This window comes from Lepidochelys kempii, chromosome 5 (genome assembly GCF_965140265.1).
Source record: "Lepidochelys kempii isolate rLepKem1 chromosome 5, rLepKem1.hap2, whole genome shotgun sequence".
Lineage (NCBI taxonomy): Eukaryota > Metazoa > Chordata > Testudines > Cheloniidae > Lepidochelys > Lepidochelys kempii.
This window is the reverse complement of record NC_133260.1, coordinates 5,563,406-5,589,319: the sequence shown is the minus strand read 5'-3', so window position 1 is coordinate 5,589,319 and position 25,914 is coordinate 5,563,406. Positions and strand designations below refer to the sequence as shown.

The 25,914-nt window shown below is 44.6% G+C and overlaps 1 protein-coding gene across 2 annotated transcripts in view; it reads left to right on the top strand.

Annotated features, from left to right (window-relative positions):
- Positions 1 to 1,137: 1,137 nt before the first annotated feature.
- The window catches only part of UBE2R2 (ubiquitin conjugating enzyme E2 R2), a 98,228-nt gene continuing 73,451 nt past the window's right edge, over positions 1,138 to 25,914 (top strand). The window contains exon 1 of one of the 2 annotated variants that reach the window (XM_073343400.1): positions 1,138 to 1,548. In XM_073343400.1, the coding sequence (XP_073199501.1) occupies positions 1,372 to 1,548 (177 nt within the window). In that variant the 5' untranslated portion in view covers positions 1,138 to 1,371. The remainder of the gene's footprint in view (positions 1,549 to 25,914) is intronic. The other variant, XM_073343399.1, reaches the window with a different exon arrangement.

The window sequence follows — 25,914 nt, the reverse complement described above, 5'->3', positions numbered from 1 at the left end:
CCCAAATCCATAAAAATGATTTTTGGGGTTAGTTTTTGTTGCCTTCTGTTTGTTTTAGCTTTTAGGATGCAGTCAGGTCACATTTTCAAACTTCCTCTGCAACCATGAAGGCTAAAACTTATTTTCTTTTTCAAATGAACGCTGAAATTCTCATGTATTGCCATGCCTCCTGGAGTTGGGGCTTTAAGAACATCACTAATTACTGCAAGCCTCATGACAAAATCATGAGAGTTGGTAACATGGTGGATCACAGTTTGGGAACCTCTGCTAGGCAGATGGGAATTTCTGCCGATTATAGCCACCCCGTACACCTGCACCTGTGCACACTGCTAGTGTTGACACGCAAAACGTTATTTGCATTCATGATCTTTACCCTGATGCCAAGCAGTGATTAAGTTTCATTGGTGCAAACAGCAGCTTTTCCTGCCCACTCTAGGGGTTGCGCTGATGCAGCTATACCGATGGCTGCGAGCGGGGAAAACACTAGTAGGTCGCTGGATCAGTCAATGCCAGAGGTTTCCAAACTGTGGTCCACAGTGTTTCCCACTCTCTTCATGTTATCTCTGGCTTTGATCAAGACAATCCCCCATGCAGGCAAGGCCATACAGCCTGGGCCAAACGCCCTTGAAGCTGCAGGCCGAGGTAGCTGTTACCTTGCAAGTGAGTTAGCAGGCTGCTAACGCAAGCCCCATAAAAAGAGGGAAACCATGTCCCTGGGGTGGGGAAATGATGGTGGCAGGGCAGGTGCCAGGCCCAAGCCATGCAAGGCAGGGTGGGAGGGAGCATCCCCATGCAAGCGGGGTGACTTGAGGGGGCTGCCCCAGGAGGGCAGCCAGAAGGGGGACCCTCAGAGAGAGGGTGGGGTGGGGTGGGGAGGGGCGTTCACTTCTGCCCCCCAGCAAATCACGAGGGCTCCAGCCAGGGGCGGCGGAGGGGCAAGGGCCCGGCTCTTTCAGAGGGGGCGGGGCAGCGTGGGGGATCTGCCGGTCAGCCGGGCGCGGGGGGATGGGCCGAGAAGACCGGGGGGCGGGGCTTCGGCGGGCAGGGGGCGGGGCCCGGCGCGGAACGGCGCGCTGAGGTCAGCGGCGAGCGGCGGCGTCACAAAAGGAAGTGGCGGCCGCGGCGGCCGAAGGCGCGGGGGGGGGGGTCCGGAGCCGGGCGCGAGCCAGCGGGCGGGCAGCTGGGCCGGAGGCCCCGAGGCAGCGGAGCGGAGCCGAGCCGAGCCGCCCCCGCAGCCCGAGGGCGCGGGCGGAGCGCGGCGCCCAGGCCCCGGCGGAGGGAGGCGGGCAGGCGCGGCGGGCGGGCGGGCAGGCGGGCGGGCGGGGGCCCCGGGCCGGCGGGGGGCGCCCCGGGCCCGCTCGGCGCCGCGCCATGGCCCAGCAGCAGGTGAGCAGCTCGCAGAAGGCGCTGATGCTGGAGCTGAAGTCGCTGCAGGAGGAGCCGGTGGAGGGCTTCCGCATCACCCTGGTGGACGAGTCCGACCTCTACAACTGGGAGGTGGCGATCTTCGGGCCCCCCAACACCCTCTACGAGGGCGGCTACTTCAAGGTAGGCGGCCGGCGCGGGCTCAGCCCCCTCTGTGGGTGGGAGAGTGTGTGTGTGTGTGTGGGGGGAGAGAGCTGAGGTGGGGTGGCCGTGTGTGTGTGTGTGTGGGGGAGAGCTGAGGTGGGGGGACCCCCTCGTCTCGTGGGTGTGTGTGTGTGGGGGGGGGAGAGCTGAGGTGGGGGGGCCCCCTCGTCTCGTGGGGGTGTGGGGGGGAGAGAGCTGAGGTGGGGGGACCCCCTCGTCTCGTGGGTGTGTGTGTGGGGGGGGGGGGAGAGCTGAGGTGGGGGGGCCCCCTCGTCTCGTGGGGGTGTGGGGGGGAGAGAGCTGAGGTGGGGGGGCCGTGTGTGTGTGTGTGGGGAGAGAGTGCTGAGGTGGGGGGGCCCCCTCGTCTCGTGGGTGTGTGTGTGTGTGGGGGGAGAGAGCTGAGGTGGGGGGACCCCCTCGTCTCGTGGGTGTGTGTGTGTGTGGGGGGAGAGAGCTGAGGTGGGGGGACCCCCTCGTCTCGTGGGTGTGTGTGTGTGTGGGGGGAGAGAGCTGAGGTGGGGGGACCCCCTCGTCTCGTGGGTGTGTGTGTGTGTGGGGGGAGAGAGCTGAGGTGGGGGGGCCCCCTCGTCTCGTGGGGGTGTGTGTGGGGTGGGGGGAGAGAGTGCTGAGGTGGGGGGGCCCCCCGCCTCGTGTGTGTGGGGGGGCCCCCCGCCTCGTGTGTGTGGGGGGGCCCCCCGCCTCGTGTGTGTGGGGGGGCCCCCCGCCTCGTGTGTGTGGGGGGGCCCCCCGCCTCGTGTGTGTGGGGGGGCCCCCCGCCTCGTGTGTGTGGGGGGGCCCCTGCCTCGTGTGTGTGTGGGGGGGGGGGAGAGTGCTGAGGTGGGGGGCCCCTGCCTCGTGTGTGTGTGTGGGGGGGGGGGGGAGAGTGCTGAGGTGGGGGGCCCCCGCCTCGTGTGTGTGTGTGTGTGGGGGGAGAGTGCTGAGGTGGGGGGGCCCCTGCCTCGTGTGTGTGTGTGTGGGGGGGGGAGTGCTGAGGTGGGGGCCCCCCCGCCTCGTGTGTGTGTGTGGGGGGGGGAGTGAGTGCTGAGGTGGGGGCCCCCCCGCCTCGTGTGTGTGTGTGTGTGGGGGGGAGAGAGTGCTGAGGTGGGGGCCCCATGTACTCCCAAACTACTCTATTGGGGAAGTGCTGCTGCTTCAAGCATAATGGACCCCTAAACCCTTCTGGTACTTCAAGATAAGGGGACCCACTTTCTCCAACCTCCTGTATGAGGGTGGGGTGGGTGGTGGGGGAGGGAGACTTGCTTCAAGGTAAGGAATGCATGGGCCCTGCTACTTGTTGTGGGAAACCCAAGAGCTCTTGGAGTGGACCCCTCCTCCACCCTGTATAGGGGGCTGACACCACCCTCAGGATTCCCCATGCCCCTCTGAGTAGGCCCATCATCCCCTTGTGTGGGTGGTCCTTCAAGGTAAGGTACGGGCTCAGGTTCCTTGTGTCTCTGGGAAGGGAGTGGGGGGATAGCCTACACATGTATGGGTGGGTTGCTTCAAGACAAGGGACCTGCTGCTGCCACCATCTTGTATGTGGGGGATGTGCATCAAAATAAGGGCTCCCCCTACTTGCTCTCAGAATCAACTATTCCCTCCTGTGCCCCCCGGTGTTCCAGAATGAAGTACTGTACTCCATCCCCTCCCAGCAGTTACCCCCCCACACCCTGCATGGGGTGCTTAAAGATAGCAAAACCCTTCTCTCCCATTAGACCCTTCTGCAACCTGTATGAGGGAAGCTACTTCAGGGTAAGGGGTCCCCAACCACTGGTTGCTTTTCAGCCTGTTTGAAGGAGTCCTCTTCAGGGTAGAGAACCTCCATCCCTGGGACCCCAGAACTCTGCATCTTAATTCAGAATAAGGGACCCCATCCTTAAGTCCCAATAACCTTTGTAATGGGAACACTTCTAGGGATCCCATGCCCTCTGCCTAAGAATAGCCTGTGGGGAGGCCCTTCCAATTCCTGTGGAAGGGTATGTCAAAGTAGGTGGTCACTCTCATCACCAGGTTGTCCAGGTGTCCCAGCACTCTGCATAGGGGATCCCTTCAAGATAAAGGATCTAGGGGGCTTCCCTTGTCCCCAGTGATTCCCCTATATCTTTCAGCTTCCCTATACTTGTATATGGAGTCTACTTTAACTTGAAGAACCCACAGTGGTCTGTCATCTGCAACACTGGCAATGGTGGTTTAACATTCTGTATAAAAGGGGACTGCTTCAGTATGAGGGATCTGTTCTCTGGTTGGAATAGCCTCTGTTTTTTCTCCTGATGGTCCTGCTGTGAGGGTTCCTTCATCCCCTTTCCAAGTAATGTATCCATGTCAACACCATGTAGAAAGACAGCTACTTCATGATAAGGAACCCCTATGGCATTCTCCCATCCCTTCTCCTCCCTGGAATGTTAGAAGATAACTACCCTGATGGAGGTATGGAGAAGTAGTTAATCTTCTACTTGTTACAAATAGCATCTTTGAGGGTTGGCTTCTGCAGATGGTACCCCTGATGGACAAATGTGGCCTGTCAGAATTTTGCAGTGTCCAGTGGCCTCTGATATGGCATCACCTGCTGCAACTTATTCCCCTGGGATTCCCCCTTTCTAACAGTGACTCCAGTCAGCTCCATTTTATGCACACTATCTGGTGTCCTTTGACTCCTAGCAAGTTGAAGGAAAAACTTGAACATGTTTACATCAGGTTCTTTGCATCTTCACCTACTTATTGCCTCTCTGGATCAGGGTGTAAATACTTTCTTTTGGGAAACCAAAATATTAACAGCCTGTAGCTTTTTGACTAAATTGGAGTCATTTTTAGTTTAGCCTTATTGTTTTGAAAGAAGAGAACACTTTGGCACAATCTCTTTCCTTTTGTAATGAGTATGGTTGACTTTGTCATGGCAGTGTGATGTTTGTATTTTTAGACTTACCTCCATTATTACTTAGGAAGCAGCCCCAGTTTTGGCCTAGTAACTGGGTCAGCTTTGCATCATATAAGGTGGGGTTAACCTTTCATACCTATACTTTGGAATTGGTGAGTAACCCTAATAAAACAGGGAGGGTGGGTCTCAAGTATTTTGTATGTGTTTAGTTACTTGCTGGGTCCTGCATTTGTCTTTGGGCTGTAAAATGCTTGAACAAGCTGGTAAAAGTATTCTTCAGAAATGCACTTAAGTTTAGGTTTCAGCTAGGAGGCCACAATTGACTTGTAGTAAAGTAAAGCAACGAATGATTATGGCTCTGATGCTCTTCCTCATGCTATACTGTACCTGCTGTAGCTTTTCTTCGGGAGAAATTTGTGACATACTTGGCACAATTGACCTATTATACAGGTCTGTGGTGCTATATTTAAAAAAAATATATTTTACTTCTATATGTAGATTTATTCCACTCTCATTACCATAGTATGAGTTTTCCAGTAGTGCATAAAGTAACTTGACTAACATTTGTCATATGTGACTTGTTCTCTCTCCTTTTCTCCCTAGGGGAAGACTTGTATCTGCTGTGTAAATCTTTCTTGTTTTGTTAAGATTTTGTTTTGGGGCATTTCTTTTAAATACACACAGCTCTGTTTGAGAAGGCAGGTCAAAGAAGTATACCTTGCACTTGGAGCAAAAGGTGGTGAGGTTTGTGATATACTTCGCTTCTTGCGGGAGTTCCCGAGAGAGCTTGACTGTCTCCTGCACAGGCTGACTTTACCATTATGGTACACAAATTCCATTGTACCTCAGGAATGGAGTTGCTGACTAAGGTCTTCATCCTGGAGCTTTGGCAGTTGTTCAGATATGCTGGTGCCCAGGCCACTGAGTGTCTTGGAGATAAGGACTGGGGCCTTGAATTTACCTGTATTCTACGGGATGCCAGCATAGAGAGAGGAATGGAGACTTGATATGCTCTTGTCAGCCTGTGTTGCTGAGGAAACTAGGCACAGCATTCTGTAGTAGCAGGGTCTCTTGGCCAACTGGAGCTATTAAAAGTATTATTGATTGATGCTATGTGAAATCGTACTGTTGGCAAAGAATCTAGGAGCCGTCTAAACTACTGCTGGATTCACCAGGTGTGTGCGCATCTTTCAGCTATGGTTCAGTCTCCCTTGGCTCCACTACTTGGAGTGCTCTCCTCTGCCCACCAACATAATGTCCATCTTGTTCGGATTCAGCTTCAAATAGCTGTTCATTTACCAGCTTGTCCTGTCCAAGCATTGGGCATCTTGATGGGAGTGGTATGGTCAGACTGGTAAAGGATAGCTAGAATGGTCATCTACATATTGTTGACATGAGAGCATGTTGTCTTGTCGGTTCACCTGGTGGCTGCATATAGATTTTTAAATAAGACCAAAGAGATGATCCTTATGAGACCCCCACAAGTGACGGCTCTAGTGGCAGAGATGCAGCTTACCACTACTCTTTTAGTGCTTCCCTCCAGGAAGGATTTAAACCATTTTAGAGCAAAGGATCTCTGTCACCTCTCCCAGGCAGTGCAGAAGTATCTTAATGTTAACAGTGTTGACTGATGCAGAGGTCCAGTAGGAGGAGAATAGATGTCTCTATCCACTGATAGCAAGAGATAATCTATCACTGCCACAAAATCAGTTTCCATTCTGTACCCTGGCCTGAATCCAGATTGTGTTGATTGGAGGATGTTCACTTCAGTTAGATGAATTTGTATTAGGCCTTTGGCTAGAGTCTTGTTACACTAGGAAAGTTTTGTCTGGAATAGCTATACTTGTATAACTTACTGGCAAACCCTCCTAGTGTAGATGTAGCTTATACTGACACAAAAGTGCTGCTGGCAACATATCTTGTACCAGTTCCAGAAGACATGTAAACTATACCAGCAAAACACTTTTATTGCACTATAAGTGCATCTACACTGGGACTTACACTGGCATAGTTCTGCTTAGGGCCCTACCAGATTTGCTGTCCATTATGGTCAATTTCATTGCCATAGGATTTGAAAATTGGTAAATTTCATGTTTTCAGATGTTTAACTCTGAAATTTCATGGTGTTGTAACCATGGGGGTCCTGACCCAAAAGGGGATATTGTGTGTGTGTGTGTGGGGGGTCGCAAACCTGTTCTGGGGGGCGGGGAGAGGGGTCATGGGATTGCCACACTCACTTCTGTGCTGCCTTCAGAGCTTCTTCCAGCCACAGCAGATTCCTGGAGGTGGAGGTGGGTATGAGAGCAGCTGTGCAGGAGATGGACAAATCCTGTCCCTCACCTGCCTCACCAGAGCTAGGCCTCCCCTTTTCTGGGACACTCCTGGGGACATCGGATTTCATGAAGAAGGGCTTATTTCACAGTCTGTGATGTGTTTTTCATGGCCATGAAATTGGTAGGGCCCTAGTTAAGCTCGTATAAACTAAGTGTTGACCAGATATGGTGGTTCTAGCAACTTGTTCAGGAATGGAAGTTTTTGATACTGGATAGTAGTTGCCTAGAGCAAATATATCCAGGTGGATTTCTTCAGTGCTGGTTATGCTGTTGTCTGTTGGAGGAAAGGATGATTCCTTCTGAAATACCTGCACAACACCTCATTCAGGGTTATAAGTGGCAGTGGTTGGTCTTCTCTCTTTCACAAGCTGAGAACAGGTCTTGGGTTGAAATGCCTAAGGTATCCAGTAATTCTTGAATGAACGTACTGGACTCCAGGAATTCATGTGGGCTCTTAATTGGCTCCTATTTGGCTGGTACAGGGGGAGCAGACCCATGTTTGAGAAGCATTCCTGCAAGTGCATATTCTTTTCCACCAAGTAGGATACTAGTCCTTTGCAGTGGTTGGTGCTATGTTCTGATGTAGCCTCTAAGGCACTCAGGATTGATGAAAGGGTTTGCCATCCTTGACAGCTCCTTAGGGTGGAATTTGGCAGCCTCACTGGAGGCTGATAGGAAGGTTCTCCTGCCCTGTAATATAGCCTCAGTATAAGCTTGGAGAAATTTGGTTTCAATTTGTTTTCCACCATCAGTGCTTGAGTTTCTGACCTTCTCTTTCTATTACAAGGTATCAAAAAACCAAGGAGATCTGTTGTGGGTGAAGAGGAGGAGTGGGGTGTGTGTGTGGGTGTGTATGGGTGGTCAAGACCAAGGTTCACCAGATTAACTCCTTGCCCTGTGGGTGGAGTGCTGTTGTCAATTAGCGTGCTTTGGAATTCAGTGCAGTTTGCCTTTTGTCGAATCAGCGCCATGGGTCTTTCTCTGTTTCTGGGAGCTGGGAAAACTCTTGACAACTGCTTTAATGAGATGGAGTACTTGTGGCACCTTAGAGACTAACCAATTTATTTGAGCATAAGCTTTCGTGAGCTACAGTTCACTTCATCGGATGCATGCAAAATACAGAAGATGTTCTTATACATACAAACCATGAAAAAATGGGTGTTTACCACTACACAAGGTCCCCCCACCCCAGCTGGTAATAGCTTATGCTCAAATAAATTACCAGCAGGAGAGTGGGGTGGGGGGAGAGAGAACCTTGTGTAGTGGTAAACACCCATTTTTTCATGGTTTGTATAAGAACATCTTCTGTATTTTGCATGCATCCGATGAAGTGAACTGTATCTCACGAAAACTTATGCTCAAATAAATTGGTTAGTCTCTAAGGTGCCACAAGTACTCCTTTTCTTTTTGCAAATACAGACTAACACGGCTGTTACTCTGAAACCTGTCTTTAATGAGATGGTCTGTCAAGAAGACAGTGGCTGGGTTGTGGTCATCTTGATATTGGCATCTAATCTGAAGATCTGGTCCAAGGTGTGAGTTGGACCGGAGAGAATCTGTGAGAGGCAAGTGCATAGATGGGATTTGGGGTTTTGAGAAGAGTATCAGATGCATGTCTCCCTTTAATCCTGTCCAAAACTGGGAACACAAGGTAATATAGGAAGCCTAAAAAGATGTGGGTGTAACTTTCTAAATTATATAAGCTTGGTTTTTGTGTTGAACAGTGTTTGTATATAAAACAGGTTTGTGGGCTGTAGTTAAAACTGGGTCTATAAGTAATGTCCCTGATGAGGGATGATTAACATGACGGCATTGAGGTAGGGCAAACCTGAAAGGGGGAATGTATATAATTCTTGGAATAAAAATTTAGGAAGTTGATAATAAGATGCATCCAGAAGCAGAGTTGGATGAACCTTATTTCAGTCACACTAGTCAAAATCTGTAGTTAAGACTCCCAGGATGAGTTGTTTATGTAAAGGGTGAGACTTCCATCATGTTAATAGATACAGTGGGTAGCACAGGAGTTAAAGATGGTACGTAGAAACTAATAGATTAATATATTTAATAGAAAAGCGAAATTTTAAATTTAAAAGGACACAGTTGATTTAAAAATCACACTTGTCTGCAAAGTTATATATTTGATATGATGTCCTAGATGTTTCTCCAGTCATTCAAGATGGGATGGTTTCTGCCTGGAGGAGCTCACCGTTTAAGGATAGGCATGTGGACAGAGGCTAAGGAAGGGAGCAGTAAATAGGGATGGTTCTTATACAAGTCAGCTAGATTCTCTGTAGAAAGCATGACAAGTGGAAGTTTAAGAGGGGCTTAAACGTGTGCAGGGTAGTGGCCTTGTAGATGAGCTGAGAGGTCCTACCATGCATATAAGAGACGTAAAGTTGTGAAGCTGACAGATGAGTGGTCAAAGACATGACTACAGAGTGGAGGGAGCAGGGTGATATGAAGCTTGACAAATGAAATGGGGCAGAATTACATAGAGCTCTGAATATTGGTGATGAGTTATTTGTAACAATTTAAGGTTAATACCTTTTTAGTTTTTTCTCTATTCCTTCACTTTGTTGTGGGTTTGTGTACTTGAAGTTGTGTTGTAATATACACAAATCACCCATCAATCTGCATTGCTACTATGATCACTACTCTGCACAATAACTTGGTGTCCCTGGGTCCTACGTATACCTATCACAACATGTGGTATACCTCCTCCTATGCAGCAAATGTCCCAACAACTACTATGTAGGTGAAATCAGACAATTGCTACACTGTGGAATGAACTCTCACAGAAAAATAGGACCAACACATCCTATTGCCTATAATCAAACACTTTTGACAAGTCGATCACTCCATATTTGGCCTTTCAGTCTGTCCTCAAAGGAAACGTGCACAACACATTCAAAGTATGAGCCTGGAAACTTAAGTTCATAACTCTGCTGGACACTAAAAACCATGGACTTAAAAGAGATGCTGGTTTTAAGGCTCATTACAACAATGTGTAATGTGTCCTGCTACCCCTATTTGGTCATAGAACTGCACAAGCGTTAATTGCCCACTTCATTCATGGTCTACAACATAATTGAAGCTCTTATGCTTAACAATCTGTCCCTCCTTGTGTTTACATAGGACATTTTCTGGTTACGTTCTCAAGGCCTGAGGAAGAACTTTGTGAGGCTTGAAAGTCTGTCCAACTTCGGTTGGAGAAAAGGTCCAATAAGATACTGTCACCCACCTTGTTTCTCTCCTATCTTGGGGCCAGCACAGCTGTAGCTCACGAAAGCTTATGCTCAAATAAATGTTAGTCTCTAAGGTGCCACAAGTACTCCTTTTCTTTTTGCAAATACAGACTCTCACGGCTGCTGCTCTGAAACAACACTATGGTCATTCTTGCTTTCTCCTGTATAGTCAAATTGGTTTTTCCTCTTTGTGGGCCTTTGTTATAAGAGGAGAGAGATTATGGTTAAAATAGGGAAATATTGTAAAACCACAGCCTAGCTGGGGGATTGAGGGAGCAGGTTTAACACCTGGAACTGTTCGATATTTCTTCTAATAGATGCTGCCAACTTGCTCTCTAGTCCAACTTTCCTAACAACATTCCAGATTTCAGGATCTGTTTTCAAGTATTCCAGTGTCAATTGCTTTTAACCTTTTTATCTGGAGTTGACGTGTCCCATTTAGTAGTACAAAAAGAGGTAGAACAAACCTATCTAATTGCTTGTACACGGTCTCCTTCAAGTCACCCAAATCTTCTAGTACATACTGTGTGGCTGTTTAAAGTGCCTGGGGATGTGTAATTAGAAAAATAGACAAACTCATGTTGAAAGACATTCAAGCAATGGTGGCAGCTTCAAACGCTTGTTTTCCACTTCACTTGATGACTGAACTTCTTCCGGCAAGGAATTCAGTGTTCCTTCATAACACTTAGAGAAACCTAGTATCTGAACTTTCCTTTGTACTATCCTCTTACCAAACAGATGTTGGGCACTAATGCATCTATCTACACTTCATTTTAAACCTCTTTTATACAAGCATATTATTCTCAAAGAAGCTGCCAGTCATTGATTCACTTCAGGATTTTGGCTTCCTAACATTAGATATAGCAGTTGGCTTCTTATACTCTGATCAGTTGCAGGCCTGGTGCATCCAGCTTGAGCCACTACCAGTTACCCTTACTGCTTATTCAGATTGAGGCCTCCCATTCACACTTTCTTTGACCGCTTACTGTATTTGTCTTCAGTCTTTTTTTTTCTTTTTTGAACAGCTTGTGACCCCTGCTGCGGTTTTCTCCACCACTCCAGTAATGCCTCATGAATGAAATACTACATCTAATATCTTGTATAATTCCTTGGGTTTTGAAGCTAGCTGACTTCTTGCTGTAAATTCACTGAAGTTTATGAATGGGTAGAATATTAAGGTAAAATGTTACAATGCTGTGGATGAATTGTGCTGTTCTTAATGCACAGTAGATAAGAGCCTTAAATTGTCCTCTACAAAGCTGCTCCCTCTAACCACACTTTGGTGTCTTGCAGTTTCAATTTTTGTTTCCTGCACAGATCATGTGATTCTCCTAGTGTGCAATGAATTGAGAGAACAAAGGAATGTAAATATCGCACATTACTGAAAGGTTGGAATTGCCTGCTGATCATTAATGCTTTAAACTTAGTGGTGTTGCAGTGCGCTATAGCTGGAGTGAATAGTGAAAGGCTGTTTCTGTGTATAGGATTTTCTCAGTTCTCACTGTTCTAGCACTAGTGAAGCTTTACTGGTACTAGATACAATTGGAATCTGAGAAAGTACTGATTGATAGGTGTGGTCCCAGAGTTAAGGTAACCTTTACGTTGCTATTCTGTAGGGACTTCAGTTATGTCTCAAATTTTTCACCATTTGGGCTGAAACTTTTCAACTGTCTGCCTGAAAATAATTGTGGAAGTTAGCGCAATCTTTGCGTACAGACAGCAGTGGGAAGAATTGTGACCTCTCTTGAAAGTTCTAGCACTTCTAAACTTTAGCATGGGTGGCTTGTCATTTGACTAGATATTCTTTTCTGGGGTTTAGTAGAAATGTCTTGATTTGGCTGAGTTATCAAGATTCATGTGAAAATTTGTTGACTTTTTAATAAAGATCTCCGCAAGTTGTAATGACACTTACATGTGTATATGGTTGCAAAATAAAGTACTTAAAGCTAGGAAATGCCAAAACTGTTCTATCCTCACCAACTAAACTCTGCCACTTGTTGGTATACATTGATACTCTCTCTGATCATGTCATTAAAGCTATCCATAGTACCCTTTCTGTTCCTTATGTAGTTCCTGCACCCAAGAGTTTACAGTCTAAGGGTTTGTCTACACTGGCAAGTTTCTGTGCCACAAGTTATACCACTTTTATTAAAACGCTGGAATTAAACTGTAGCATGTCCACATTGTGCTTTTTGTGACACTGGAGCACATCCACATTAGCAGCTCTTGCAACCGCAAAGATAGTAGTGCATTGTGGTAGCTATCCCACTGTACAACTGGCTGCAGGGTGATTTGCTAAGGGTTTGCAATGCTTCATGGGGCAGGCACGATGTCATGGGATGAAGGTTTCCCAATCCCATTGTTCCATGGGCATCCTACTACCTTGCCAGCTGTTTTTTCAACTGAAATGGGGTAGGAGGGGAGGGGGAAGAAAAATGACAGGAAGAGTGTGTGTGTATGGAGTGGGGGAGAGAGAGACTGTATTTTGGGGGACAGTGTCAGTATGCTGTCTTGTAAGTTTAGACAGTGGCAGGAAACAACCAGTACTGGGGGAGCGGGAAACCCTGACATCAGTCCTCACTTCCCTTCCTGGGCTCTCTGCACAGCTCTCTCTATTGCACCCGGTTGTCTCTGTGTTCAACAGCACAAGCATTCCACATTAATGGTTTGCTTTGTGTCCTGGAGCAGGTCAGCACAGCCCACAACAGCTGTCAGAAATGGTGCTTTGAAAGGGGAGGGGCACATGTTGCCAGGGCCTCAGAGCTCAAATCAGTGAGCAGAGCGGTCACTTGAGACATTATGGGACAGCTCTGGAGGCCAATTGCAGCACACGTTTCAGAGTAACAGCCATGTTAGTCTGTATTCGCAAAAAGAATAGGAGTACTTGTGGCACCTTAGAGACTAACCAATTTATTTGAGCATAAGCTTTCATGAGCTACAGCTCACTTCATCGGATGCATACTGTGGAAAGTGTAGGAGATCTTTTATACACACAAAGCATGAAAAAAACCCTCCCCCCATGGGAGGCATTTGTGTGTATAAAAGATCTCCTACACTTTCCACAGTATGCATCCGATGAAGTGAGCTGTAGCTCATGAAAGCTTATGCTCAAATAAATTGGTTAGTCTCTAAGGTGCCACAAGTACTCCTTTTCTTATTGCAGCACAGAAAACAATGAAAATGCTAAGTAAGCATGATAGACAGTAGTCTCAGCACACTAGCAGCAGTACTGAAGGAGGTATTGATCATGTATGGATAATATCCAATGATCATATAACTAAAAACTATACATAGAAATAGGCCGTTAAGATTGTGTGGCATTTCCTGACTTGTGTGCTTCATTTTACAGCCTTAACATACCAGCTAAATTAAGCAAAGTTAGAGAAATGTTCACTACATCTGTGTAGACCGGTGGTTCTCAACCAGGGGTCTGGGACCCCCTATGGGGGGGCCACATGCAGGCTTCAGGGGGTCTGCCAAGCAGAGCCAGCGTTAGACTCGCTGGGGCCCAGTGCGGAAAGCCGAAGTCCCACTGCATGGTTCATAAGCCCAGGGTTGAAGCTGAAGCTTGACCAATGCAGCTTTGCAGTGGCCCCAGGCAATTGCCCTGTTTGTTACCCCCTAATGCTGGCCCTGGCTTTTATATGCAGAAAAACAGTTGTGGCAAACGTGGTCAGTGGAGTTTCTATAGCATGCTGAGAGGGCCTCAGAAAGAAAAGGTTGAGACCCTCTGGTGTAGACGGAGAGAATACTCCTTTTCGCCCTGTGCACTGAGTTGATAACAATAGTTATGTGGTGGTAGATTTCTGTAATCTCCATTTAAAAGACTAGCGATCAAGACTAGCCCCTAGCACTTTTTCTCAGTAACTTAATTTATGAGCAAAACACATCAATATGACTACTACATCTTTCAAATCTATAGTATTGCCAAAAGTGAACTGCACACTTTTTTGAAGTCCCAAATGCTCAAGGCTTTTTTTAAAATGGCTATTGTTAAACATAATTGGTGCTATTGCTTAAGAGAACAGTTTGAGATCCTGAGAAATCTGACCTGAAAGCTTCCCCCTTTTTTTTAAAGCCAGTGAATGACCTCACAAGTGCCACAAACAAAAAGAATGAAAATAGAGGATGTCTTAAATGGATTGACTCTTTTAATCTTTGTTTGTTAGCTGCCATAAACAATGAGGAAGATAGCAGGCTGCAGCTCAGATTCCTCAGGGTCAGAGGTGGTAACATCAGACTGTCTAATTGAATGACAGTACTAACTATAGTTCAGTGTCTTTTAGAATCTTACCTGTGTTTTGGAACACAGCAAACAAGCAGTGCTTACTTATCAGTATTCACCTTAAACAATTAACCTTAATTTGCTGCTTTTTCTTTTTTAAATTTCCCCCTCAGGGACAAAATTGAGTGCATTATAGTGGATGCATACTTCCAAGAGGCAAGTAAAATTTGTCCAAGTAAAGAGGGGTATCTGTGTTTAAGAGCTCATTAAAATTTAAATACAGGGGTTTCCTCATGCCCTAGTCCCACCAATGTCTTTGAAAAAAAGCTGGGATTCCATAATATGAAACTATTTGCTAGATGGCATAAGAATACTGTACAAGATACACGTTTAGTGGGGCTATCCAGCTAACCATTTAGGCCATGACTACACTGCCACTTTTGTCGGTGTAACTTGCATTGCTCAGGGGTGTGGGGGGAAAAAACTCACCCCTCTGAGCGACGTAAATTACATCAACAGAAGTGCCAGCGTGGACAGAACTATGTCAGCAGGAAAGTTGCTACCGCTGCTTGTGGAAGTGATTTTATTATGTGGATGGGAGAGCTCTTCACACTAGCAAGCTTACAGTGGGGGATGTCACCTTCGACTGAATGACCTGCTGTATTTCTGTGCAGGTGTAGGTTTGTCCCCTATTTGTAAACTTTCTATTAATCTGATTTCTAAAAGTCTAAAGCAATGGGGGTTATTTCTTTGGGAGACTCTTCTACAGCCAAAGGCACATCACCATCTGCTCCTGCTTTCTTGCCCTGTCAGCTTAGGACTTCGGTGCCCTGCCTGGTTTGAGCCAAGCCCGTTAGCCTGCTGCAGAGGCAGAGCCAGACCCAGGTCTGAACCACATCCACTAACAGCTGTAGGCTTAACTGAAAGCAGCTTACAGAAGTGTTCCTGTCTTTGTCACACAGATGCCCAACTCCCAGTGGGTCCAAACCCTAAATAAATCCATTTTACCCTGTATAAAGCTTATACAGGTAAACTCATAAATTGTTTGCCCTCTGTAACACTGATAGAGAGATGCACAGCTGTTTCTCCCCCCTCCAACTATTAATACATACTCTGAGTTAATAAGTAAAAAGTGATTTTATTAAATACAGAAAGTAGGATTTAAGTGGTTCCAAGTAGTAACAGACAGAACAAAGTGAATTACCAAGCATAATAAAATAAAACACACAAGTCTAAGTCTAGTACAGTAATAAAAACTGAATACAGGTAAAATCTCACCCTTAGAGATGCTTCAATAAGTTTCTTTCACAGACCGGACACCTCTCTCGTCTGGGCACAATCCTTTCCTCTGGTACAGCCCTTGTTCCAGCTCAGGTGGTAGCTAGGGGATTTCTCATGATGGCTGCCTCACTTTGTTCTCTCCCACCCCCTTATATGGCTTTGGCACAAAGCAGGAATCTTTTGTCGGTCTAGGTGGTCTCTGTTTCTCCCCCCCCCCCAAATGGAAAAGCACCAGGTTTAAGATGGATTCCAGTACCAGGTGACATGGTCCCATGTCCTGTGAGACCCCAAGCCCTCATTCCTCTCAGTGTGACTCACAGGAAGACCTGCCTGCAAACAGAGCCATCCACAGTCAATTGTCCTGGTTGATGGGAGCCATCAAGATTCCGAACCACCATTAATGGCCCACACTTCACATAATTACAATAGGCCCTCAGAGTTATTACATATTTCTAGTTTCAGATACAAGAGTGATACATTTATACAAATAGGATGACCGCACTCAGTAGATTTTAAGCTTAGTAATGATACCTTACAAGAGACCTTTTGCATGAAGCATATTTTAGTTACATTATATTCACACTCCTCAGCATACTTCTGTAAAATCATATAAGTGCGTCACAATGGTCACTATAAAAATATCTGAAATGTGATTCTTTTCTGCATTCCTGGGGCTCTTCTAAAGAGAGGTTATACCACTGTGACAATACTGATGCAGTTTCAGCGATACAACCCTTTTAGTGTAGACTGTTATATCTATATAAAGGTGCTTATTCCAGTATTCACCTTTCTTTGTGGGAATAAGTTATACTAGTATAAGGCACCTTTGTAGTGATGTAACTGCAGCCATGCTAGAGGGGTTGTACTAGTATAATGATTTTAGTTTAAAAAAAACAAACCAGTACTCCTAACCAAAGCACTTCCACAAAACCTGCATAGCCTAGGGCTGAACTTCATACCATTGCTACTAGTTATATCACTTGCACCATACTAAATTTCTTTCCTTCCTTGGGGTTTATGCCCTTTCAATATTTGTATACTTGCCTTCACGCTCCCTTACTCACTTCTTAGCTACACATGTTTAGTTCTTTTAATCTGTCCTTGGAGTCTCTCCCACCAGTATGCTGACTGGTTTTTGGAGCTCTTTTCTGAATAACCTCCAATTTTTGTTTTTTGGTAAGGTGTTTGGTTCTGGTCACCTTATCTCTGATGCAGTCACGCAGTCCATTTGGTTCTGATGGAAAGAGTAGATCTACCTTTTTTTCTGCATGCTGATAACCTCACAGCCCATGCTGGGATATGCTCTCTGGACAGATTTAAGATTTGCCAGCTGTTGGCAACAGTATGTTGTATCCAGTAGATCTCCAAGGTGAACTGCAAAGCAAACATGAAAATGGAGTTAGGCCTCTGCTGAACATCCCCACTAGCTTGCATGTAGGGAGCATTCAGAACACATTTCTGGGGTTAATTTAATTTTTTTTATTTTTGCTTTGCAGTTACCTCTAAGAGATGGTCTACACTGGGAACTTACATTCGTATAGCTATGTCTCTTGTGTGAAAAATGAGAGATGTAGCTATGATAGTTTAACATCTAGTGTAGAAACTCTTGGGGAGGTAGATTACTTACACTGATGGGAGAAACCATTCTGTCAGTGTAGGTAGCGTACTCTACTGAAACATTACAGCAGCGTAGTTGCACTGCTGTAATGCTTTAAGTGTAGACTTACCCTCACTCTTGGGGTACATCTACACTACCTGGTGGGTAGTGATCGATCTGTCGGGGATCGATTTTATCACATCTAGTGTAGATGTGATAAATCGATCCCTGGTCGCTCTGCCGTCGACTCTGGAACTCCACCACGGCGAGAGGTGGAAGCGGAGTTGAAGGGGGAGTGGCGGCCATCGATCCTGCACCGCGAGGACGTGAAGTAAGTGATTCTAAGTCGATCTAAGATATGTCGACTTCAGCTACACTATTCTCGTAGCTGAAGTTGCGTATCTTAGATCGATTTCTCCACCCCTCCCCTCCCCCCAGTGTAGACCAGGCCTTGGTGTCAAGTGGTTTGATAAGTGTTCTGTGATACACTCAAATGCCTTTCAACTTTAGTATACAAATTCTAATGTTTTCTCTTGTATGGAAAGGCTAGTGAACATTCAAATTTTCTTGCATATGAAGACGTTAATTGTGTGCTCAAACTGAGCTGAAAGCTTCATCTCAAATTGATCACTTAATTGTCTTCCACCAATTATAATAATTTTAAGATAGTTCTCCTATAAAGCACACTTGTGGGTGCTGTAAAAATAATTCTCCTTCCATTTAAATTTCATTGACTTCTGACCAGCTACAAAGGTTATTACTTATGGCCGTGACTGTAGCCAAAAAGGCTTGAGCGTTATGATTGCAGTAAACTGAATTTGGGTCTCTGATGTCAGCTTGTTCGGGCATGGATTGTAGTTGTCAAACTTGCCTTCTTTCTTTATTGTGCAGCCTGCACTAAAGTAAGGGCTCCCAAAACTTTCCCTTTCATGCATTTTGAAGGACCAAATATGTGTAATGTCCCTCCTGTGTGTATTTAATGAATCCCAGGCCATTGGGCTGAATGTGGCAAAGCTTGAACATTGGAGGTGTAAAATGGGAAGAAATTATTTTGCAGAGTGGCCTAAATTCTTGTGGCTATAAATCAAAACAGATGCCTACTGACATGCAGAGCTATTATATCGGTATTGCATCAGTGCCTAGGAACCCCAGTTGTTGTGCTAGGCACTGTATACACACCATCAAAAGATGAAGTATGTAATATACAAGTTACGTAGTACAGTAATATAAACAAATCACTCGCATTTAAAATAACAGAATAAATGTATAACTGTAATAAACCCCTCCACTCCTGAAATCATCCTCTTGCTAAAAGACGGAGGGGTGGGAAGACGAGTGGTGTTATGTGCTTTGGAAGATTAGAATGCTGCTGGCAGACAAAAGGTGGGGAACAAGTTCCAAAGCAGAATGCCCTGCCATCAGTAATCCCTAGTTTGTATTGTGGAAGTGCCAACTCAGCTGCCTCTGCTGATCTCAGCAGTGGCCGTATTGCTGCAGGGAGGCAGGCAACTTCAATGGAAATGAAGATCCAGCAACTCAAAGGTGAAATCTAATGTTCATCTCAAACTTCTGCATAGCCAATGCAGATCCCAGAGCACTGGTGTATGTCTACAATAGCCCTTGCACTGGTGACAGAAAAATGTGGGATGCTATCAGAAATGTCAGTGTAGGCAAGTTTCAGAGGAACAGCCGTGTTAGTCTGTATTCGCAAAAAGAAAAGGAGTACTTGTGGCACCTTAGAGACTAACCAATTTATTTGAGCATGAGCTTTCGTGAGCTACAGCTCACTTCATCAGATGTTTACCGTGGAAACTGCAGCAGACTTTATATACACACAGAAATCATGAAACAATACCTCCTCCCACCCCACTGTCCTGCTGGTAATAGCTTATCTAAAGTGATCAACAGGTGGGCCATTTCCAGCACAAATCCAGGTTTTCTCACCCTCCACCCCCCCACACAAATTCACTCTCCTGCTGGTGCTAGCCCATCCAAAGTGACAACTCTTTACATAATCAAGTCGGGCTATTTCCTGCATAGATCAAGGTTTTCTCACATCCCCCCCACCCCCATACACACACAAACTCACTCTCCTGCTGGTAATAGCTCATCTAAACTGACCATTCTCCAGGTTTAAATCCAAGTTAAACCAGAACATCTGGGGGGGGGGGGGGAGGGTAGGAAAAAGCAAGAGGAAACAGGCTACCTTGCATAATGACTTAGCCACTCCCAGTCTCTATTTAAGCCTAAATTAATAGTATCCAATTTGCAAATGAATTCCAATTCAGCAGTTTCTCGCTGGAGTCTGGATTTGAAGTTTTTTTGTTTTAAGATAGCGACCTTCATGTCTGTGATTGCGTGACCAGAGAGATTGAAGTGTTCTCCGACTGGTTTATGAATGTAGGCAAGGACCCTGAGCTGCCGTATTCTGCTCTAGTTTCCCTTTAAATTGTCTCTGCTAATAGCAATCTAATCTTGAGCTCATAAAGTTGTGATTACTAGGGCAAGTCCCCATTGAAGAGGTCTTCTCACTAGTGCAGATAAGGGAAGAAGGGAACAAGACTATTGCTCTTGGCCACAGCTATTATGTGGGCATCCAGGAGCAGCTCAAATTAACATGTCTAAGTTGAGCACCATTGTTCCAAATAGAAATCCCTCAGTTAAAGGTACCCATACATCTTGACTACTTCCCCAGCCCAATAACTCTGGTCTTACACAATTTGAAAGTGACTGATAATTTATGCTTTTAACATAAAGTGGAGGAGTGGGGCTCTGTTTCAAATCAAGCAAAAATTCTTCTATTTTAAGGGTAGTGGTTAGTCTAAATGCTGCAGCTGTTACAATGTAAATGCCGTGAGGATTCTATGTTTACATAAATGTAATGAGGTCCCTGTATGTAGATGAGCACTTATAGTTCTAGTCTTCAAAATAACCCTTTCAGGGCAGGGTGCTGTATTTGCTCCCTTGCTCCTGCTCACATCCACTACAGAACAATAGTACATGTCCATCTGAAGCACACTGTATACAATGAACAATTGCCTTTCATACACTACATTTCATTAGTCTAAAACTAACTTCCAAGGGACCATGTTGGCTCATCAGAGGGGCAGAGAGCATGCGGGGACGTGCCGTTCAGCTTGGGAAAGGCTGTTAAAGTGCCACTTCACAAAATGATCACTCTATGTACCTCTCAGTCTTTAGAGAGAAAAAGAGGGTCAGGTAATCTCTTACTGGACCTGAAGAAGAGCTCTGTGTGGCTCGAAAGCTTCTGTCTTACTGGGCCAACTTCTGTTGGTGAAAGACATTGCCTCACCCACCTTGTTTCTCAAGAGTAGCCATAGTTAATGTAGTGGATGGAATTTTATATGTCAGGAATAATAGGACAAAATTGAGCAAAGTAAAACAGAACATCAAAAACCATCCTACTGTTAATGTAATTTAACTGGAAGTGATCTCCTAAGGGAAGTTGTATGACACGTCTGTATCTACATTACATAACATACTAGGAAAATGCACTGTATGTAATCTTGCTTTGATATGAAGAACTGCTTAGTCCTCTTCCAGGTCTAGCTCCTGTGTTTTATTTGTGTTGTGAAACCTTGATGTATCTTGATACTCCCAACCCTTGGATTTTTAGGCTATGTATAGGATTGTGGAACTCTGTCGAACTGGCAGACTAGTTCAAGGGGTAAGGGTAGCCCTGTAGCCGTGATTGTGTGGAAGTTAGCAGAGATAGCTATTGGCTTGTAGAAACCTTGCTTTTTCAGTTCTTAATCAAAATGTTGTGTGGTATCCATTCAAATGCCTTACAGAAGTCTATATTACGCCCACGCTATTCCATTTATCAGTCCAGATTTACCTTTATCAAAGCACCTGTAATCTCACTTAAAAAAAAATCAGATTAGTTTGACAGATTTGTTTTCCATAAACCAGTGTTGATTGGCATTAATTCTATTACCCTCCTTTAATTCTTTATTAATAGTCCCATAGCAGCTGCTCCATTTTGTCCACAATTTGTCAGGCTGACAGACCAACACATGTCCTCTCCCCACATTTACTTTAACACATGCTGCATGGTGAATTCTTATGAATCTCTGAACCTAAAAAACCAATGTCTAGAAGCAGTTTGGTGGACTAAAGGATTTAAGGGAAACTCTAACCGCTTCATTCTAGCAGAAGGACACCATATGTGTTTCAGAAGGTATCCAATGCTTTTATGTCAGACAATGCACAAGCAGTCCTGTTGTAACAGCAGGAAAGACAGTTTCTTCTAGTTTCTGTACTGCTGCGCTCCCTTAGATACCTTTTTAATATTACTGTCATACTTTTGTAGCCACTGTCCTGAATGGTGGTGGTCTCAACTTGCTGTCAGACTGGATGAAAAGGACAACAAAATCCAGAATTCCTCTGTTATGCTCATTGTTTGCAGAGCATGCACTATCTAGGATGGTCTGCAGTTACCACCTATGTAGTGTGAACGGAAAACCAACACAATGCATTGTTTGGGATCTTTTGGTGGCTGCATAAGGTACTCATGTGAGAGACAGGTGGCTTGGGTCAAGGGCAGGGGGAAAATGCAGAAGCCACGAGTCCGTTGCCTTTGTTAAATATAATGTAGGACACTACAGTGAACTTGTTATGAAACTAAATAGTCAATATAACAATAGGATGCAGTGTGGTCTAGTGCAGGGGTTCTCAAACTTCATTGCACTGCGATCCCCCTTCTGACAACAAATTACTACACAACCCCAGCGGGGGACTGAAGCCTGAGCCCACCCAAGCCCGCCACCCTGGGGGAGGGCCAAAGCCTGAGCCCCACCGTCCTGGGTGTGTGGGGGATTCAGCCTTAGGTGGGGGCTTGTAGCCTTTCTTAATCAAAATGTTGTGTGGTATCAACACCTTACAGAAGTCTATATTACACCAACACTATTCCCTTTATCAGTCCAAATTTACCTTTATCAAAGCACCTGTAATCTCATTTAAAAAAATTAAATGAGTTTGACAGATTTATTTTTCCATAAACCAATGTTAATTGGCATTAATTCTGTTACCCTCCTTTAATTCTTTATTAATAGTCCCATAGCAGCTACTCCATTTTGTCCACAATTTGTCAGGCTGACAGACCAACAGTTACTTGAGTCATCCTGCTTGCCACTTTTAAATATTGGCACAACTTTTGCTTTCTTCTTGATTTCTGGAACTTCCCAATGTTGCAAGAGTTAGTGAAAATCAACCCTAAGGGTCCAGAGAGTTCCTTGGCCAACTGTTAAAACTTAAATTCTTGTTATCCAGACCTGCTAAATTAAATATCTACCTTTAATAGCTACTGTTTCCATTCCAACAGCAACTCAGGAGGATGTTAAAGTTTTATCATAATTGTGTGATATGACTATCTGGCTTTTTCCAAATATAAAACACACATTTATTGAACACTTCTGTTTGTGCATTATTATTGACAATTCTACCATTTTCTTCTTGCACTGGAAATGGTAAAATTATTCCTAATATACTTAAACTCTTGTCCTTAACTCTGCTAGCAATGGGTTTCTCCTTGTGCTTTGGCTTACCTTATCAATTTTCTACAGTTCCTAGCTTCTGATTTGTATTCATAGAATCATAGAATATCAGGGTTGGAAGGGACCTCAGGAGGTCATCTAGTCCAACCCCCTGCTCAAAGCAGGACCAATCCCCAACTAAACCATCCCAGCCAGGGCTTTCTCAATTTTATTCATTACTGTCAACTTCCATTTTCTTCCATTTGTTATATATTTTTAGGTGCCTTTACTTCTGCTCTAAGGCAGGTGTTTTTAACCTGTGTGGCCTTCTCTATAGATAGTAGGACTTTGGAGCATCTAGTAAAATGTTCTTAAACAATCCTCAGTTATCACTCACTTTCCATTCCAGTAGTAACTCAGAATGTCAAGAGTCTGCCAAACCAATCAAAGAATTCTTGAACTGTCCTGTCTATTCTACCTTGTTTTCTCGGAAAGCCAATCCAATATATCATCCCTACAGGAAGACTTAGATTCTTCAAGCATCCTAAGCTAGGCTTGTTTGTGTTCATTATAAGTGAAATCTTAAGCTGGGAAGGAGCCCCCCTACTCTGGGGAAATTATGCAGTTCAGACATCTTGGGGAGAAAGGCATGAAGGTCATGTCCAGGTCTCTGAGCTTGGTAATTCTGATTTGGCCAGAATGACTTTCACTGGAGGCAAAACTCTCCCTTGTTGGCTGCCTCTGCAACAGGTGTTGCTACATTTAGGCAGCAATTTTTGGGCATGTGCCAGAGGGCCCGGTGCTGGTTTTAGTGAAACTATATTTTCTAATTCCTTCCCCTTCTACACCTCCCTTTAATGGTCAAGTGTCACAATTTTTTTAGCTATTGCAGGTAACTCTTGAGCTATAGCCAGGCTGACTTTACTTTTTCTCTGTGCTTTGAAGTCCAGTTCCCAGGAAGGCTTCTGGACCTAGAGAAACTGAGTGTCTAATGGAAGAAGAAAAGGAGGACTTGTGGCACCTTAGAGACTAACCAATTTATTTGAGCATAATCTTTCGTGAGCTACAGCTCAGTTCATCGGATGCATAAAGTGGAAAATACAGTGAGGAGATTTATATACACACAGATCATGAAAAATTGTGTGTTTATCATACACATTGTAAGGAGAGTGATCACTTAAGATGAGCTATTGCCAGCAGGAGGGTGGGGTGGTGGGAGAGAGAACCTTTTGAAGTGATAATCAAGGTGGGCCATTTCCAGCACATTTCCAGGAGTTAACAAGAATGTCTGAGGAACAGTGGGGGGGAGGAATAAACAAGGGGAAATAGTTTTACTTTGTATAATGAATCAACCACTCCCAGTCTCTATTCAAGCCTAAGTTAATTGTATCCAATTTGCAAAGAAGAGTGCTATGTATACGCTTGGCATGTAGGGCTTGTGTGTCTTCTGAATGTGACAGCTACTTGAAGATTCTGTAATCACAAGAAGAAAAGGAGTACTTGTGGCACCTTAGAGACTAACCAATTTATTTGAGCATAAGCTTTCGTGAGCTACAGCTCACTTCATCATTCATGCATCCGATGAAGTGAGCTGTAGCTCACGAAAGCTTATGCTCAAATAAATTGGTTAGTCTCTAAGGAGCCACAAATCCTCCTTTTCTTTTTGCGAATATAGACTAACACGGCTGTTACCTGACCTTGTGATTACAGGTTTCAGAGTATGTGCTTTTGCACAGAGTGGTTCTGTACAAACTGGTAAGTTAGAAATTGCTTGAACTATTAGCAGAACTTGGTGAAGGCATGTTATGCTTTTTTGTGTAATTTCCCAGTCTATGCCATAACACTGAGTTTAAAACACTTGGACAGAAAACCAGTCTCTACATTTAGAGAGTGTTTTAAATAGAAAACTACAGCATGGATGACCTGCAGGTAATTCTTTTCCTGGTTGTAAGGTAGCTAGTATTTCCAAGTTTTAAACTCGTGAATTTAAATGGGCACTGATTACCATATGTAGTGGCTTAATGCTTATTACTTTAGGCTGAAAAAGGCTGATTGCAAAGGAGAGTTTAAGAACTATTCTATCAAATTAAAATATTTTTTCCATTTTTTGCTTGTATTAATAGGTACAATGAAGGAACAACGTGCTTCTTACTGTTTCTTTAATATAGAACGAAGCATCAAATGACAAGTTATCAAGGTTCACAGTACAAAATTGTTTCCGAGTTCCCTGATACAATGTTATAATTCTCTGTTCTAGGCTCAACTCCTTTATGCAGCCACACTTCCATATATAAGCAGCTGAATATATTTTCAAGATAAAAATATGTAGGTAACTATGTAAATATCGACCCATAGAACTCTCTGAGAGAACAAACATTTGTAAAAATGTGTGTGCATGGATGTTCACTTCTGAATCGTCTTGGTCCTGCCGCATGTTCTGATGGATATTGAAAATCATTTTACATTTCTCTTGGTAACATTTTAAAAATTATTAAAGAAAACTTCCATGTCGTCTTCAGTGTTTACTACAGAAATGGTAGATTCATAAACCATGGTGTGGTGCTTGGATACCTCTTTGGATATGTTTACTCTGCACTGAAAGATCAACAGCTGGCCCAAGTCAGCCGACTCTGGCTTTGGGGCTATAAAATTGCAGTGTAAGCATTCAGGCTAGGCTGGAGACTGGGCTCTGAGACCGTGCAAGTAGGGAGGGGTTCATTCCATCAGTGCACAGGGTGGACTGTACTCTGGGAATTAAGCAGAGTTGTGTAAGGAAGGAGTCCATCCTGTGCACTGAATGAGGCAGGAGTCTGGGGGACTTGGCTTGGGGGAGGAGTATGTGATCATGTAATTAGTTTGTTAGAATGCATATGCACAATAGAACTGAATTATGGTGGACCAGGCATTGAGCATTTTTCAGCTTTTGAGTGCTTGACTTTACTACCTTAACACTCTTACTGTAGTTTAATTGCTGTAAATGCATACACCTTTTGTCCTCTATCGTGCTGTAGATAGCAAAACAGTAACCAACTTTATCATGAATCCATAACTTGGTTCTAATCTTCTGCCTCTTTCCTTGTGGAGCGCTTAATTAATTTATGTGCATTGGCAACAAAAACTTGACATCTGAATAAACTAAATGAAGTTTGAACTAATAGCTTGTCTTTTTGCCATAAGGATGTATTTGTAACTGCCAGCTGTGATATGTTTTTATAGGCACCACTTCATGTTAAGCAACACCAAGCGTTAACTTCTTGGCAGAAGAAAATTACAGAAGGCTAGTCATAAACTTTC